Genomic DNA, 14,611 nt, shown 5'->3' on the forward strand with positions numbered 1-14,611 from the left:
TTCTCCAAATGCTTTGACTTCATTTCTATGCAAGTTAGTTTCCATATAATTCAATCTGAAATTATTTTCAATATGTTTTTCTGCTCTCTGAATTTTCTCTCCATATTAATTTTCTTCAAGAAAAAGCAGTGGAACAGGCCAGTAAATACCAAGGGGACCAATACGTGTTACTGGCAATGATGAACTCAAATATTGATGAATACTGACTTGTAAATATGACAACTGAACTAATACATCAATTTTTTGCAGGTCACATCTGTTTTTTCTAATATTTTCCTTATAGCTGTACGAGCAATAGCTTTTAGGAGAAATACTAAAAACTTATTGAATGTAAGAGCTCATTTCTCCATTATTTGTGAACATATATTTAAGAACACATTACTGGGTTTGGATTTTTGTGTTCTTTTCAGCGCTAATAATGATTATTCTTATAATCACTCTTATTAAAGAGCCTTGGAGATCAAGCTCCCGAGGAGAGGGAATAAAATAAACGGCTGTTTTTCCTCTCTCAGCAGCCCACGTCCGTGGCCGCGCCCGCCGTGCGCCTGGGGCTGCCCGTGCAGGCCAAGGTGGTGCCACCGCCGGCTGCGCCCGCCAGCGCTGCTGCCACGCTGCCAGGGGGGGCTGTGCTGGCACACACCACGGTGAGAGGGGACACTCTGCTGCACACGGGGCAGGAAAAGGGGCAGGGCCGGGTGGCATACAGCCAGGAACCTTCCGGGGGTACAAAAAGTGGTAGGACAAGGAGTAACGAGTTTGGACTGAAGGAGCGGGAGTTTAGGTTTGATCTACGGATGAAATCCTTCCCTGGGAGGGTGGGCAGGCCCTGGCACAGGCTGCCCAGAGAAACTGTGGCTACCCCATCCCTGGAAGTGTCCAAGGCCAGGTTGGATGGGGCTTGGAGCAACCTGGGCTAGTGGGAGGTGTCCCTGCCCATGGCAGGGGGTGGAATGAGATGAGCTTTAAGTTTCTTTCCCACCTATTCCATGATTTTGCAACACTGTTCTCTGGAATTTCATTTTGAGAGAAGAAATGAATGTTTAACACTGATGGACAATAATAGAAGCTCATTTGTGTAGCATTTTTCTGACAGTCATTTAAAAATTTCCAGGGAGTGGAACAAGGTGAACTTTAAGTTCCCTTCCAACCCAAACCATTCCATGATTCTATGATTTACATGGGTTTTTGTAAAGTGAATTTTAATGTTCATATCTTTCCTTTTATTGCCAGTGTAATCCCAGAAATTAATAATGAATGTACAGTCAGACTTTATTATGCAGGTCCTGAGGGATAGCCTAGACCTTATTTTCTACCATTTCCTAGATGATAACAAGATTGAGATTTTTTAAAGAAAAAACTCCAATGAGGTGGAGTTGTAGATCCTGTTTCAGTGGTGGACATGCTGCACTGAGGTGGAGTCTGCATGTGCCCAGCTGGCCCAGGACAGCTTTGTTCACCAGGGCTGTGCACTGGTGCAAAAGTGCTGGCTCAGACTGGCCTGGGAAGTTGCCTTAGTGCATTTGTGTCCTCTGGATCTGGGCTGTCACTGTAACTGTGGGATGGATGGTTGTAAACCTGATGGCACAGCCACAGATCATTGGGAACGGACTTGTTCATATTAAGGGCCAAATCTACAGAAAGTTGAGTTACTGAAGTTACGCCATCATAGTAATCTTAAAGGTTTGGGTGCTGGCAACTAATTTTATAGTGGTACGTTTATTTTTGTAATAAAAGGGACTTTAAATGAGGACTTGCACTGGTCAGGAAAGGGTGTCAAAATTAGGATTATAATAAATAGATGAAATCAGTGGTTTTATTTTGTCAGTAAGGCTGTGTTTGAAAGGAAACGAGTTTTTCCTTTCAGGAACTTTAAGGCTGAGTAAAATAATTAAAAGAAGATACTTACCTGTTTTTTCAATCTGAAATGTCAATAGGTATCAGTAGCTACGACAAGCACTCAAAATCTGTTCAAGACAACAGTAGCAACTGGAACTTCAGCTTCTCAACAACCTACAGTGATCACTGGTGGGCAGAGTCAAGGTTCAGCACAAAGCCAGGGTCAGCCTCGGCTGCCGCTGCCGCCTCACACGGCAGCACCAGTCCCAGCACAGCCCCTGGTCATCCCCAGCTCCCCTGTGCCTGGAACCACAGTTGTGTCACAGGCAAGTGGTAAAATACTGCACACGTGGTTTTTTTAGTGCTTTGGGAACTTCTGGGGTCTGTTCAGAAGCAGGAAGAGCTTTTTGTTCCTCCAAGCACACATCCTGTGATGGAACAAATGCTTGACAAGCAAGAAAACCCTTCCCGTCATTTCAGCTAAATGGGAGGCAAATTCCAAGAGGGAGGAAGAACACTTGTGGTTGGCTTTCCCCATCCTGCCATGGATGTGTCAGTAGGGAAAGAACTGTTTCTGTAGACTCAACAATCAGGCCTTTTAGTCTGTGGACTTCATTATTATCCTGTTGCTGGGCCTCAGAACTATGGTGACACTAAAGTGATGTTTCTGGTTTTTGGAGCAATTACACCATATAAAAATAATGGCTTGTTTCCCTGCTGATGAGAAAAGCTTAGATATGATGATATTTGAAGACTGATTTCTGATTTGATTTTACTGCTGCAGCTGATTTGTACAAAAATATACTGAATAAATAATTGAACAAATTAGGATAGCTTGGGGAACGTTTGTACATTGCGTAGTGGGCATCTCAAAGGGGAATGCATCTCCAACAAATTGTTGTGTTACTTCTCATATTTAAGGTTATTTTTATCAAAGCAACCTGTAAAATATAAAATACATTCTTTCATTGCTTTTTGTTGTTTTTATTTGCGAGCTGTGATGTTCAGTTACGTGAAGAAGTGAAGAAAATATCAGGTAACTGGCAACCATAGCAAAACAGCTGCAGATTTATTTCACATATGCCCTGTCTGAATTTTAAAAAGTGTCATCATTTTCCTTATATGTGGTGGTCAGAGCATGCATTGATCCTGATGCAAAATAGCATGGATCTGATATTTGTTTTCTTTGGCTTTTGCAGGAAATGCAAGAGAATGTGAAAAAATGCAAAAACTTTTTAGCTACCCTTATAAAACTTGCTTCTCATAATTCACCATCTCCAGAAACGTCCCGCAATGTGAAAGCTCTGGTTCAAGATTTGTTGGTAAATATTTAGTTATCTTTTCTTTTGTCAGTTATCTGTTAAGCTTGTTGTTTACATAGGCTGAAAACTATTGCTGTGATCTTAATTCTTTGGGCTGTAATGAAAGTGAAAGGAGTTGAACTACATCAAAATGTGAGTATTCTGTATGCTACATGTCTTCAAGAATCTGTTCAAGGCAGACTTTCTCTTAGTTTCTGAAAGGGGAACTGCAGCAAAGTAATTAGTATGTGTTTGTCAAAACCACTCTTGTTTTGGTAGGTAATATTTTGGCCATTTCTTTAGAAAAGCAGAGTAAAAAGATTTTTCCTTGAGGATTCATTAAGTTTCTTTTCCTCCAAACCACAGTCTTTTCTGAAACAGTGAGAAGCTGTTAATTGTCTTAAGGTATGGGCCTTCACAATGTGGGTTAGAGTTTCTAGGACTGAAGGAGAAGTATTTTGCTGAGCTGCTGGGTCTGGACTTACTGCAGTCTCCAGTAAAACAGAGGTTTCAATGAATTGTATAAATGAGTTCCAGACAGATGTTACTGTGGAACTGGAAAAATGGTCAAGCTGCTTAAAAAGAAATGAAATATAGTCAGTGAAGAGGTTGGATTTAAAAGCAGGTGGTATATATTTCTTTGAATTCATTGCCAGAGAAACCTGTATATTTTAGACAAGCCTAAGACTGTTTTCAAGTGTGAGCCATTCAACAATCATGTGCAGTGGTTACAGTAAAAACTCATGTTATCTTTTGCAAACTTGGAACAATTAAATAACTAAAGGTAGCTACTGTCTGTATTTTAAGCAAAGTAGCAACATGCATATGTAATAAATACAGTTATTGAAGCTTGTTTGCTTTTTTTGTTTTTTTCTCTTGTTCTGTATCAGTCCAGGAAAGCTAATGAATGGTTTTATTACAACCTGAGGTTGTAACTAGTGATACTCTAGAAATATTATAAAATGCACCTGAGTTATAGAGTTCTCCTGTATTAACTACAAAATAAAGTACTGATTATGTATTTGATATATTTATAAGTGTATATTTTGTGAGTATATACACAAATTCATACAGCTGACAATTTTGTATTTACTTATATGTGTACTTTTTATATGTGCCTGTTGCATGTATAGTTTTATATATACACATTCTACTAAGTTAAATTGTACCATCAGAATTGGTTTTGGAATTAAGTATTTAATATTTTCTTATTACAAGGGCTGACAGATGTTACAATAGTTTGTAAGATTACTTTGCTATCCTGTTGTTTTTGTTTTCTTTTAATTTTAAAAAAGAAATCACTCTGTAAATGTTAGCAAAAGAATGGAATCCCAAAAGATACTTGGGTGTATTTGGGGTCTTCTTGTGTCTGAAACTGTGCATCCCAGGGGAACTCCCTGAGTGTTGAGTTGGCTCTTGTATGAACTGGCTCTTGACAGAAGGATCTTAGAGAGGAGTTGAGGGACTTCAGCTCCAAAAGTTCTGCTTGATATGGCAGCCTATTTAGCTAGAGATATATGTGTATATATTAGCTGGGAAAGAAACAACCAACCAACTGAACTGAGTTGTTGATGCCTTTTTTTTTTCCTTCCCCCGAAGGATGCAAAGATCGATCCAGAAGAATTTACAGGCCGCCTCCAAACGGAACTCAAATCATCTCCTCAGCCATACCTTGTCCCTTTCCTTAAGGTAATGTGGATATTGTTTGGAGAAATCTATGTCAATGCAAATTTCTATACACTGAGTCTTAGAATATCCTTTTTAAGTGGTGTTAGCTAGTCCTGCCTAGAGCAGGACTACTCCCTTTTTACTTCATGCTGCCCACTTCTGCCACAATTCTCTTGGCTGGCAGTCCCTTGCAGGCTCCCTCTCAGTTGTTCCAACCAGGTGCTGCTCCCTGGCAGGGTGGGAGAACAGCGAGAACCAGGGATTTCCTACAGGAGGGAAGACCTCGTGTTTGGGACCTTGGGTTAGGTTTAAGAACAATGTGTTTGTCATCCAGAGCTGATCTGGAGTTCATGGCTCGAGCAGCTCTGACCTAGAACGTTGCAGTAATTAGATTTATATAAAAAAAGCAGTTACTCTCTAGTTTGGAAATCACCCATTGGCTATTCTGTAGTCATCCTTTACTTTTATAAAAAGTACACTTTTCTGTGATAGTAGGTTAATTTTTGGGAAGAAGTACAGCATTCACATTTGGAGGAGTCACAAGTTATTTCTATAAAATGCTTCAAGCAATTTAATAAACTTTTCCATATTGTTTTTGTTATCTATGTTTGGGTCATTGTTAACGTGCAATCTGTATGTAACAATGATTATGAAAAACTAAAATGGATAATGGTGTTGAAATAATTGATTAGATGATCCTGCTTGTAATCTGGAGCTAATCAGTAGTATACTTTCTGATGTGATACCAAGTGGATTCATTGTTGGGTCCTAAGTTAGTATATAAGGGGATAAATTTAACTTTTAATTGGTTCTATACATTAGCTACAATAACTGCAAGATAATAGTCAAACATACAAAACATGTTTAATTATGTCCCAACAAAACCACAAATACAATTTTTAAAGCATTTTTCATCTAGTTCAAAACTCCTCTGTTTAGGGCAGATTTCCTCTTTTCTCCTGCAACTTTTCTTCAGCACTTTCTCCCTCTGCTTCTGTGTTTTCAAGTTATCATTAACCCTTATTTGTGCCTTTTCCTGCAGTCACTGCAGTCACTTCTGGCCTCAGGATAAGTTTTGACTTGTTTCCTTTCTTTGAAGTCCTTTCTTGGCAACAGGCATTAAGTTTTTAAATAAATATTATAACTTTAGAAAGAACTGTAGCTTGGGCTAAACACTGTTGCATTCTACAGCTGCCTGGGGGAGCACTTCAAAAGAACACTGCTGCCACTTAAAAAGTAAAAAGTCTGTTCATGAAGGTACAGTACAGCCTTTTAGAACTGTATTTTTTCGTTGAAGTGGTTTGAACATGAAGGATACCATAGTACACTTTTCTAATCCAGTCAGAGTACCCTAGGTCTGCAATAATACAGTCAAAAGCTCTTGCTGCAGGGCATCAACAGTTAAGTCATCTCGTTCTAGGTACTGGAGGCATGTCAGGAGAAGGAAAGTGCAGCTTACTTCTTCTAACGTGCAGTGGGAATAGGGTTCTTCCTACAGTTCAGCCTTTTCTAGTTCCAATTTTGCCCTTCCAAAGGCCTAAGCTACAAGTTCTAGATAGTCTGGAGAAGGAGAATGTTATATTTTACTGCTGCAGTGGAATTTAGGGCACGTGAAAGTCTACAGGATTGCAAAATCCAAATTGTGAGCTTATTAAAAATGTAAACTGAACTTTCTCTCCTACAAAATATGTTCAATCTTATTTCTGTTTGAATAGACCGATAGTAATAGCTGGAAAAAAAGTTACATCTTTTAATTGTGTTTATAGCAAAATTTCAAAATATTTTTTGCCAACCTGCTAAGTTTGCTATTTCATAAACTTTCTTCTGTTTCTAGAAAAGTCTACCTGCCTTGAGACAATCTTTACTGAATAGTCAGCATTTGGTTTTGCAAGGACAACCGTCTCAGCAGCCACTCCAACAAAGCAAGCTCTCACAAGTGATACCTCAGTCTGCCTCGGGAAGCATTTCCTCTGTTGTCACCACACAGACAATAGGAATAAGGCAACCAAACAACATTTGCACAGTCTCTGTATCAAATACAGTGCAGCCTCCTCAGGTTAAGGTGGTACAGTCAAATCAGAGTTCTCAACTGGTAGGTACTGTAGTATAAAAGAGAATTTCTTAGTGAACTGTATAGCAGTTTTCAGTGTTATTTTTATTGCAACTTGTTTGGGAAAATACTTTTCTGTTTGTACCATATTCTGTCATACATAATAGTACCTCATTTTGTTTCATTTCACATGTGTGCTCAACCATTAGTAAACATTATTAACAGTTTAAATGTAAGGAAGTGCACTCTTGGCCTTCTTGTCTGCAATCCAGTGATCGTTGTATGAGCACAGTGGAATTCGAGGGAATTACAAATGTAGAACAGAAAGCTTCTCAAGACTTACTAAACATTATCCTCTTGTGTGTCATTAGATATGCTGCTTTGCCTAGATTAGTCTGCATTAAAATTAACTCTCTCATTTTAAACTCTTCTTCATATTGTTATAAAATCTTGTAGAAGAATAGCTGTACCAGGATGTTCTGTTTAGAAATAATGCCATTCTTTGTTACTGACTGAAATGTATCTTTGTTGTGCATAGTGGAGTATTATGTATTTAGATTAATTAATTTCAAAGACACTGTCAATAAGGCAACTGAATTTATATAGGAGCTTGTGTGTGTGTTTACAGCTTTAATTAAAATATGTTGAGGATCTTTACAAGGCCTTGAGTTTACACAGGTGTTATCATCCTTCAAGCAAAGATGAGAGAGTTTCTTTGTCTGTGGTTTCTGTGTTTGTATGAGTAAAGGACTTGACTGTGGTTTCGAAACCAAATTGGCAGGTTCCAGAAGGTGTATCAAGTTGGTAAAAATTTATATTATCAAGGTTAAGAAATGCATATATGATTATGTAAAACCTTCCAGTGATCTATCCTTGAGTCTATATGCTCTATAAAGGATATAAATAATTTGTAGGGTGTGGGGAGAGAGAATGGTTCTTTTGCTTTAATTTAAAAGTAGCAGTGCACAGTCTGAAAATGTCTGAGCCATCTGAGCCGTATCTTGAACCTTACAAATACTTTCTAGTGGTTAAATTACTAACTTTAAAATGAAATTGATATAGTTTTATAGTCCTTTAGTGAACACAGTTTTCATGGATGCTGAGATTTCTGACTCTGCCTGTTGCAATGCACACGAGAGGTGGGTGTTTCTCACCCTACCTCACTGCTCTCTGTTCAGCCACTTGCATTCTTTCTTGTTTTAATATGGGTTTTCCCCAACCATTCTGGATTGTTGGATTGATTAGAAAAGTGTTTCTCACGCTTTTTGTGGCATCTTTTTGATTTGGCCATATTTCATAAGATTGAATGGACAAGAGCTTTGGTGCTTCAAAGTAGAGGAGGAGGAACTGGTGGTAATTACAGTGGGTGTAAAAATTACTCCCTGTCCAGGGAAAGCAAATTTCTGACAGCAGCTGACAGATTGCTTGCAAGTATAAACAGCCATGGCCAGTAAGTCTGGCTTTATGCCACAGTCTTAAGACTAAGGTAACATGGCTTTTTCCAGTGTTGTGCAACCCACCTAAACACTCCTGTGCCCATCTGGCAGTTGCACCCCACCTTTTGAGAAGCACTGGTGTACAACAAACACGTGTAAGGCAACAGGAATTCTTAGTCTTAGGATTGTAGTTCTTGTGGAATATTTTGTGAATGGAAGAAAGCTGTGTTTCTGGGAGAGACACCGTCTGTCTCATGTCAGTGGGTGCTCAAAGCAAGCAGTTGTGTTAACCTGAGTAGAGATGAACAGTGTCAGCTTATTCAACATACCTGTGTCACAGGAGGGAGCTCAAAAGTGCTCAAGTAACACATTGTGGAGATTGATCTGAGGGGCAAAACAGGCTGCTTTTGTGTCTGTAAGGAGGTCACAGGTCTAGGGCTGAATTTTCATTTACTGGGTACATGAAATGACTGCTACATTTTCTAAAGGTCACAAACCACGCGGAGCAAAACTATGCTTGCTGTTCCTCTTCTAGAAAATACTTAGAGATAGGACATTAAAAATTGTAATTTATTGGCTTTAGTGTAAAACTATCTTTTCATATTTGCTTTAAATTTATCAGTCATTAATTAATAGAACCAAACATTACATTAACCAGGCACTTAATGACCCTCATAGTAGTTCTATACAGACAAAAGCAGCATTAAAGAGTGAGAGTTACTGCATCAAAAAATCTTAGATAGCACAACAACCAACTCAGGTGCTCAGCAGAGAACCCAGCAGCAGCTCCATATCACAGTAGGGGTTGTTCCTAGGTAGTGATTCTTTGTAGTGCCAGTGCTCCCAGTGCTCCCAGCCCTGAGTGCTCCCTGAAATCAGAGCAGAGCCCAGAGCTCCTGCCCATCTTGTCCGGAAGAGAAGGATTGCAGCTGCCTTGCCTGGGGGTGGCCAGCACTGATGGAGGAAACTGGCTGAGCTCCAGATTTTCCAAGCCTGAAGCTCACTGGAGAGAGTTCCAGCTGGCTTTGCAAACTGTCCAGCTGCAGAAGGGCAAGCCTGTTTTAGAATAGAGATCTTTTCATACCAACCAGTTTACAGTAGTCTAGTTTCCTTTAAAACGTGGAGAATCTGTTAGCTGTTCCTTTCTTTTGACATTTCTGTTTCACAAAGGGGTCGGATGAGGTGAGACTTCCTCCAGTGGTATTGAGGTATCTTACTGCATGGAAATTCTGTGTACACTGTCAGCATGCAGCATAGCTTGCACAAAGGCTTTGAAATGTGAAGTGTTAGTGCAGATGGAAGACAAGGCTATTTTTTATTCATTTTGTAAAGTATTGGAATCATGTTCTAAGCTACAAAAAAGCAATGCTTTTAAGAGCTAGATAGTGCTACTTCTAGATAGAGAAAAGGGGAATAATCTTAGGCTACTATTTTATTGATGAGACACTAATGAGATAAGCCAGCAATCAATTTTTTTAATTGTTCTAAGTGCAATGTTCAAAGTTGGTCTAAATTGCCATTCTTAGGGTCCATGTGCTCTACATTTCCTGTCTTGTTCTGGGTGTTACAGCAGGTACAATTTGCAGGAATAAAAGAGATGCTGTTTATTAAATGTTTTGAAGTTGTAAGTGGATTGATGAGTAATGGAGATGGATTAGCACTTTACATGTTGTGTTGACACTGGCTGCATCATGAGGAGAATACTCCTGGATGTTAAAGCCAATTACTAAATGTGAGTGATAAGGAAAACCAGTAAGAAAATCAGTGATCCATCTTAATTAAAACAAGTTTAATTATCTGCCAAGCTGTATAAAGACTCGTGCAGATCTAGGATTAGGAAGGATGTCTAGAAATACATCTGGACTGTTACTGCTGCAGCAAATTGGGCACAGTGTCCAGAGGGGATACTCTGCCATCTTCTGAGCTCCTTTAGAACAGGATTTGCTCAAACATTTACTAACACTTTTCTAGGGACTTTCATAGTGGTTGGAGTCTCCCAAAAGGTGAGATGGAGCAATGGAATTTGGAAACAAGATACAGCAGCAGAATAAGCATTTTGTTGTATGGGGATGTTCTGCTTTGCTTTTTAATTCTCTGCAGAAGCTTTTCCTGGCATCAGTTTTCTGTTCATGAATGGCTGTAATGTGTCCACATTTTAGTGATTCATAGGAAATCATTTTCTCTTTGTCCTATGTGCAAAGCAGCTTAGAAATGTAAGAGTAATAGATGGCTGTTTGGATAAAAGGAGTAGTTTCTATTAATGAACTAATAAAGATCTAGTCACTGACTTGGAATTTGGTGTACAATAAAATCTAAATAAAAATGACTGTTGAGCAGCAGACGTCTGGGATCCATTAACAGGAACAAAGCCTATACTTGACAAATTCTGTGCCTGTTTGAAATACAGCCCAGTAGTTTTCTGAGTTGTTGTCATGCACTTCACCGTCAGAATTTTGTGGACTATACCTTAATAAAAGGAGAATATTGTCACTGGTTGCTGTTTGGAACCAGTAACAAAAGAGCAGGATTAAAAGCAAAGACTAAAAAAAAAGCTTGAGAGAATTAAACACATCTCACTTGGTCAAACACTGACTAAGAGGAAGAATAAAAGACCATTATTTGGAGCATACCAATACAGTATAAAAATGAACAACAGCATATAATTAAATGAAGTAGGATTTAAGTAGGATATAAGGCGAAATATCCTTAGAGTAAGACAGAATATTAGATGGTAGATCAGGCTCCCAAAGACAGTGACGAAAAAGCCATAATTGAAAACATTCAAAAATAGACCATTTGACAAACTGTAGGAAGAACTGTATATGAAATTGGGGAGCAGGTGAGACAAGTGATCTGGTGGCTTCTGTTTTATTTTTCTTCATTGCTTTGTTGAAAACATATACCCAATGGAACAGTATTGTTGTCATATTAACATTAAAATTTACGTGCTGAGTTTTTAAAAAGTCAGTCTTTTTTATTTGGGAGGAAAAATAACTGCTTATGCAGATTTTGAGGCACTGTTGAAAAATTGTAGCTGCTACTGATACAGCACTGTGAACAATGGTAAATATGAATTCTAGGCCCATAAAAGCATGAACATTGTAAGTTAATGCTGCCAGATTACATGATAGCTGAGGTTTGATATGACATTTATCTTCAGGAGTGAGTAGACTGATAAATCACAAGTGGCATAGCCACAAGTGAGTTAGCAAGTGTTTACTCATGAGTGAAGATAAATGTCATATCAGACCACAGCCATTCTGAATTTTATATGTTTACAAGTGTCTTGTTTCTTCCTTTCACAATGTTTTTTTAACTTAATTGAGAGGAAAAGAAATGCTTGGTAAAGGATATATTTTTCAAATTTATTTTTATTTTCCATTCTTCGCAGAAGCTTCTGTTTCCTCTGCTTTTGTCTTTATTGTGGTATTTGATAGGTTTAAGCTTTTGGATCAGATGTTTTTATTGCCAAGTATGATTTTATGTGAATTGAGTCAGGCTGGGTTTGCAGCTGTTGTCAGGTAAAAGGGAGGCATATTGTTGGGACCTTGTGCACTGGGACAGGAGATTGGCAAAATCCGTGTCCTCAGAAACTTCAGCAATGAGTTCTAATCTAATCGTCATAAAGGACTTTAACATTCAATGGTTTGTAGGTAGTGGCTTTCATTTTATTTTGTATTTCTTGCATGAGAAAGAGAACAGAAGTTATCAGTCTTTCTGCTTCTGTACGTTCTGTGTGCTTTGGCTGGATTCTTTCTCAGTCTGTATTTGTTGGTTATTTGTGTTGTTAATTATCGGTCTGTGTTCATGTCTGTAATTTGTTCTCTGTGCTGCAATAACTGACACAGTACAAGATTCACACCTGTCATGGAATGATCTTCACCTTCTGGCTTGAGATTAGGACCAGAGAGCACCATTACTTTAGTCTCATATAGTTATTGAATCGACAATTTTTGAAGAAGGCCTTTAAGAAAACTGTGTATTTCAACTGTCCCCTCTTTGTTATTCTGCTTATCAGTAGTGTGACTGTTAAATATCCTTTTTTTTGTCTTTGCGGGTCTGCTTGCTTTGTGGAGAGCACCTTTTACAAACATCCCTTTTTTTCATCTGTGAGAATAAATTCAGCTTTAGAGAAGGACAGGGTAGGAGTCTGAAGCGTTCAGGAGGTGAGAGAAGGAACTGCTCTGGAGGAGCAGACAAAGGGTGAATCAAAGTGTGACTAGTGGAGTGGAAAGATGGCAAGGGGAGATGTGCAGAGATGACATAAAACCAGAGGGGGAATACTTTCTGTTGTGAGAAATGTACATCTTATTTTGCAGAAAAGTGTTATTTTATAGAAGAAAAATTGAAGTAACTGTTCATGTATTGCACTTGGAGAACAATGCCATGACTCTCCTGCTTTGGTGTGTTTCTTGAAGAGCTCCAAAGTACAGCAGCCTAGGAGATGATTCTTCAAATTTTGACTGATAAGCTGGTGTATGACAGTACTTGCTGTCTCAACACTCTCTTGATCATAATTTTGTTTGGTAATTTTGCTATTTTCCAAACTCATTATCAAATCTAGGCAATGACTAAATCACATTCTGTCTTTTCTATTTTCAGTGCCTTTGTTGTTCTTGTTCTGTTGTGCTTGCTGTCCTCAGTGGTGTAAATGCTTCCCTTTTTAATGGAGTGAGAATGATGAACAGTTTCTGTCAACTTTGATGACTTTTATATCCTGTCTTGTTACCTTTTCTGACTCAGCACTTTTATTAAATCATTGATGATATGATTAAGGACTAGTGGTAAAAGGTTGGAAAGGACTTCTGGAGGTGTCTCATCCAGCCTCCTGCTCACAGATTAGGATGTCTCCTGGGTGACCAGTCATGTTTTGAGTGTCTTCAAGAAGAAATTACACAACCTCTCCAGGCAACCTGGTCCAGAGCTTGCCCACCCTCATGGTGATTTTTTTTTTCTTCTATTAAGTTGGAATTTCCTGTATTCCACCTTATGTCCTTTGTGTTACATCCTTCTGCTCTGCGCATCTGAGAGAGTCTGGCTCTGTCTTCTCTTCCCATAGGTAGTTGCAAACAGCAGTAAGATCTCCCCTTTTTTGAAGGCTGAAGTAATGTCTTGATAACCTCAGTGTACTAAAACATCCACTTCTGTGTCTGCTCTGTCAGTCTGGGTCAGTAAATTGGTGCTTACAAACTGATCATTTGGGATTCAGTATTGATTCAGCATATGGATGGATCACATGAGATGGGATACACTCCTTGTCTGAATTTTTAGGCGGTGAGAAATATGAATTAATTTGATTAAGCTAATCATCTCCCAGCCTAGCTTGGCAATACACTTGTTCATTGTCTACAACTTGCAGGCCAAATTAAGGACATAATAGTAATGTTTATGATTTTGGGAAAATAGGCAAGAGGATTAGAACAGTTTGAATTATCTTAATAGATGAGGCATGATTTGGATTGTTTATAAATTTTGATGCAGGATCAGTTTGCTCTGATTCATCAGTTTTTACGATGTCCCTTGTTTGCCTGCAAAGGAGGTTCCACATTCTGTTTCAGAAACAAATTGCTAATGTTAATTCCTTAATGACTTCCAGAGCTGAAAATTGTGTCTGTGCTGAAATGTATCTCAAAACTCCAGCATAGAAGCTGGGATTTAAGTTAGTGTAAAATGCTGCTCTGAGGTCTGATGCAGCTGTTCCTTTGAGAGAGTATGTGATTGCTGATTGGTTTCTGTATGGAATTGATGATGTTGATTTTGGTCTCTGCCCTTTGGAAAGCTCATTTCTCAATTTTCTACACTTTCAGCACTTGTACATACGTTGAAGTCCTAGTGCAGTACTTGCTACAGGACACTTTTTTGAATGTATTTGATAGTAAAGAAAATGTTGCCATTATTTATGTCTTCTTAAATGGTTGAATACTGTCCTGTCTTTAATGGTGTTAGTGGCTCATTTTTTAGGGAATTCACATGAAAATATTAATCAGGTGAAACAGAATTTGGTTCTGATCTGTAGAAGTACTTTGCTTCACAGGGAGAATAAAAAACTCTGATCCCAGAAGATTGCTGTACTACCAGGTAGTAACTCTGTCCACAGGTCACACACATCTCCTTTCTGGCCTGGTAAGGCACAGTGGCTTCTCTTCACTATGCTCTGAAAACTCATCCAATAAATTATGGTAAAAGTGGCAACATTCTCCTTCTTTTTCATACCAATGTAGGTTTTTTTTCCCCATGGACTCTTCTGTCTTTTTACTAAAAATACACTTGTACATGTCTCCTGTGCATCAAAATGCAGTTGCATTTGACTTTCCCCCTCA

The 14,611-nt window shown here is 38.6% G+C and overlaps 1 protein-coding gene across 1 annotated transcript in view; it reads left to right on the forward strand.

The window, feature by feature from the left end:
- Window positions 1–512: 512 nt before the first annotated feature.
- LOC113956804 (transcription initiation factor TFIID subunit 4-like) overlaps window positions 513–14,611 on the forward strand; it is a gene marked incomplete at its 5' end in the record, with an annotated part of 127,766 nt that continues 113,667 nt past the window's right edge. Inside the window, 5 exons of the mRNA XM_027663724.1 lie at window positions 513–644; window positions 1,935–2,162; window positions 3,036–3,158; window positions 4,737–4,826; window positions 6,640–6,897. Of these exons, the coding sequence (XP_027519525.1) occupies window positions 513–644; window positions 1,935–2,162; window positions 3,036–3,158; window positions 4,737–4,826; window positions 6,640–6,897 (831 nt within the window). The remainder of the gene's footprint in view (window positions 645–1,934; window positions 2,163–3,035; window positions 3,159–4,736; window positions 4,827–6,639; window positions 6,898–14,611) is intronic.

This window comes from Corapipo altera, unplaced genomic scaffold (assembly GCF_003945725.1).
Source record: "Corapipo altera isolate COAL_440 unplaced genomic scaffold, ASM394572v1 140b, whole genome shotgun sequence".
Taxonomy (NCBI): Eukaryota; Metazoa; Chordata; class Aves; order Passeriformes; family Pipridae; genus Corapipo; species Corapipo altera.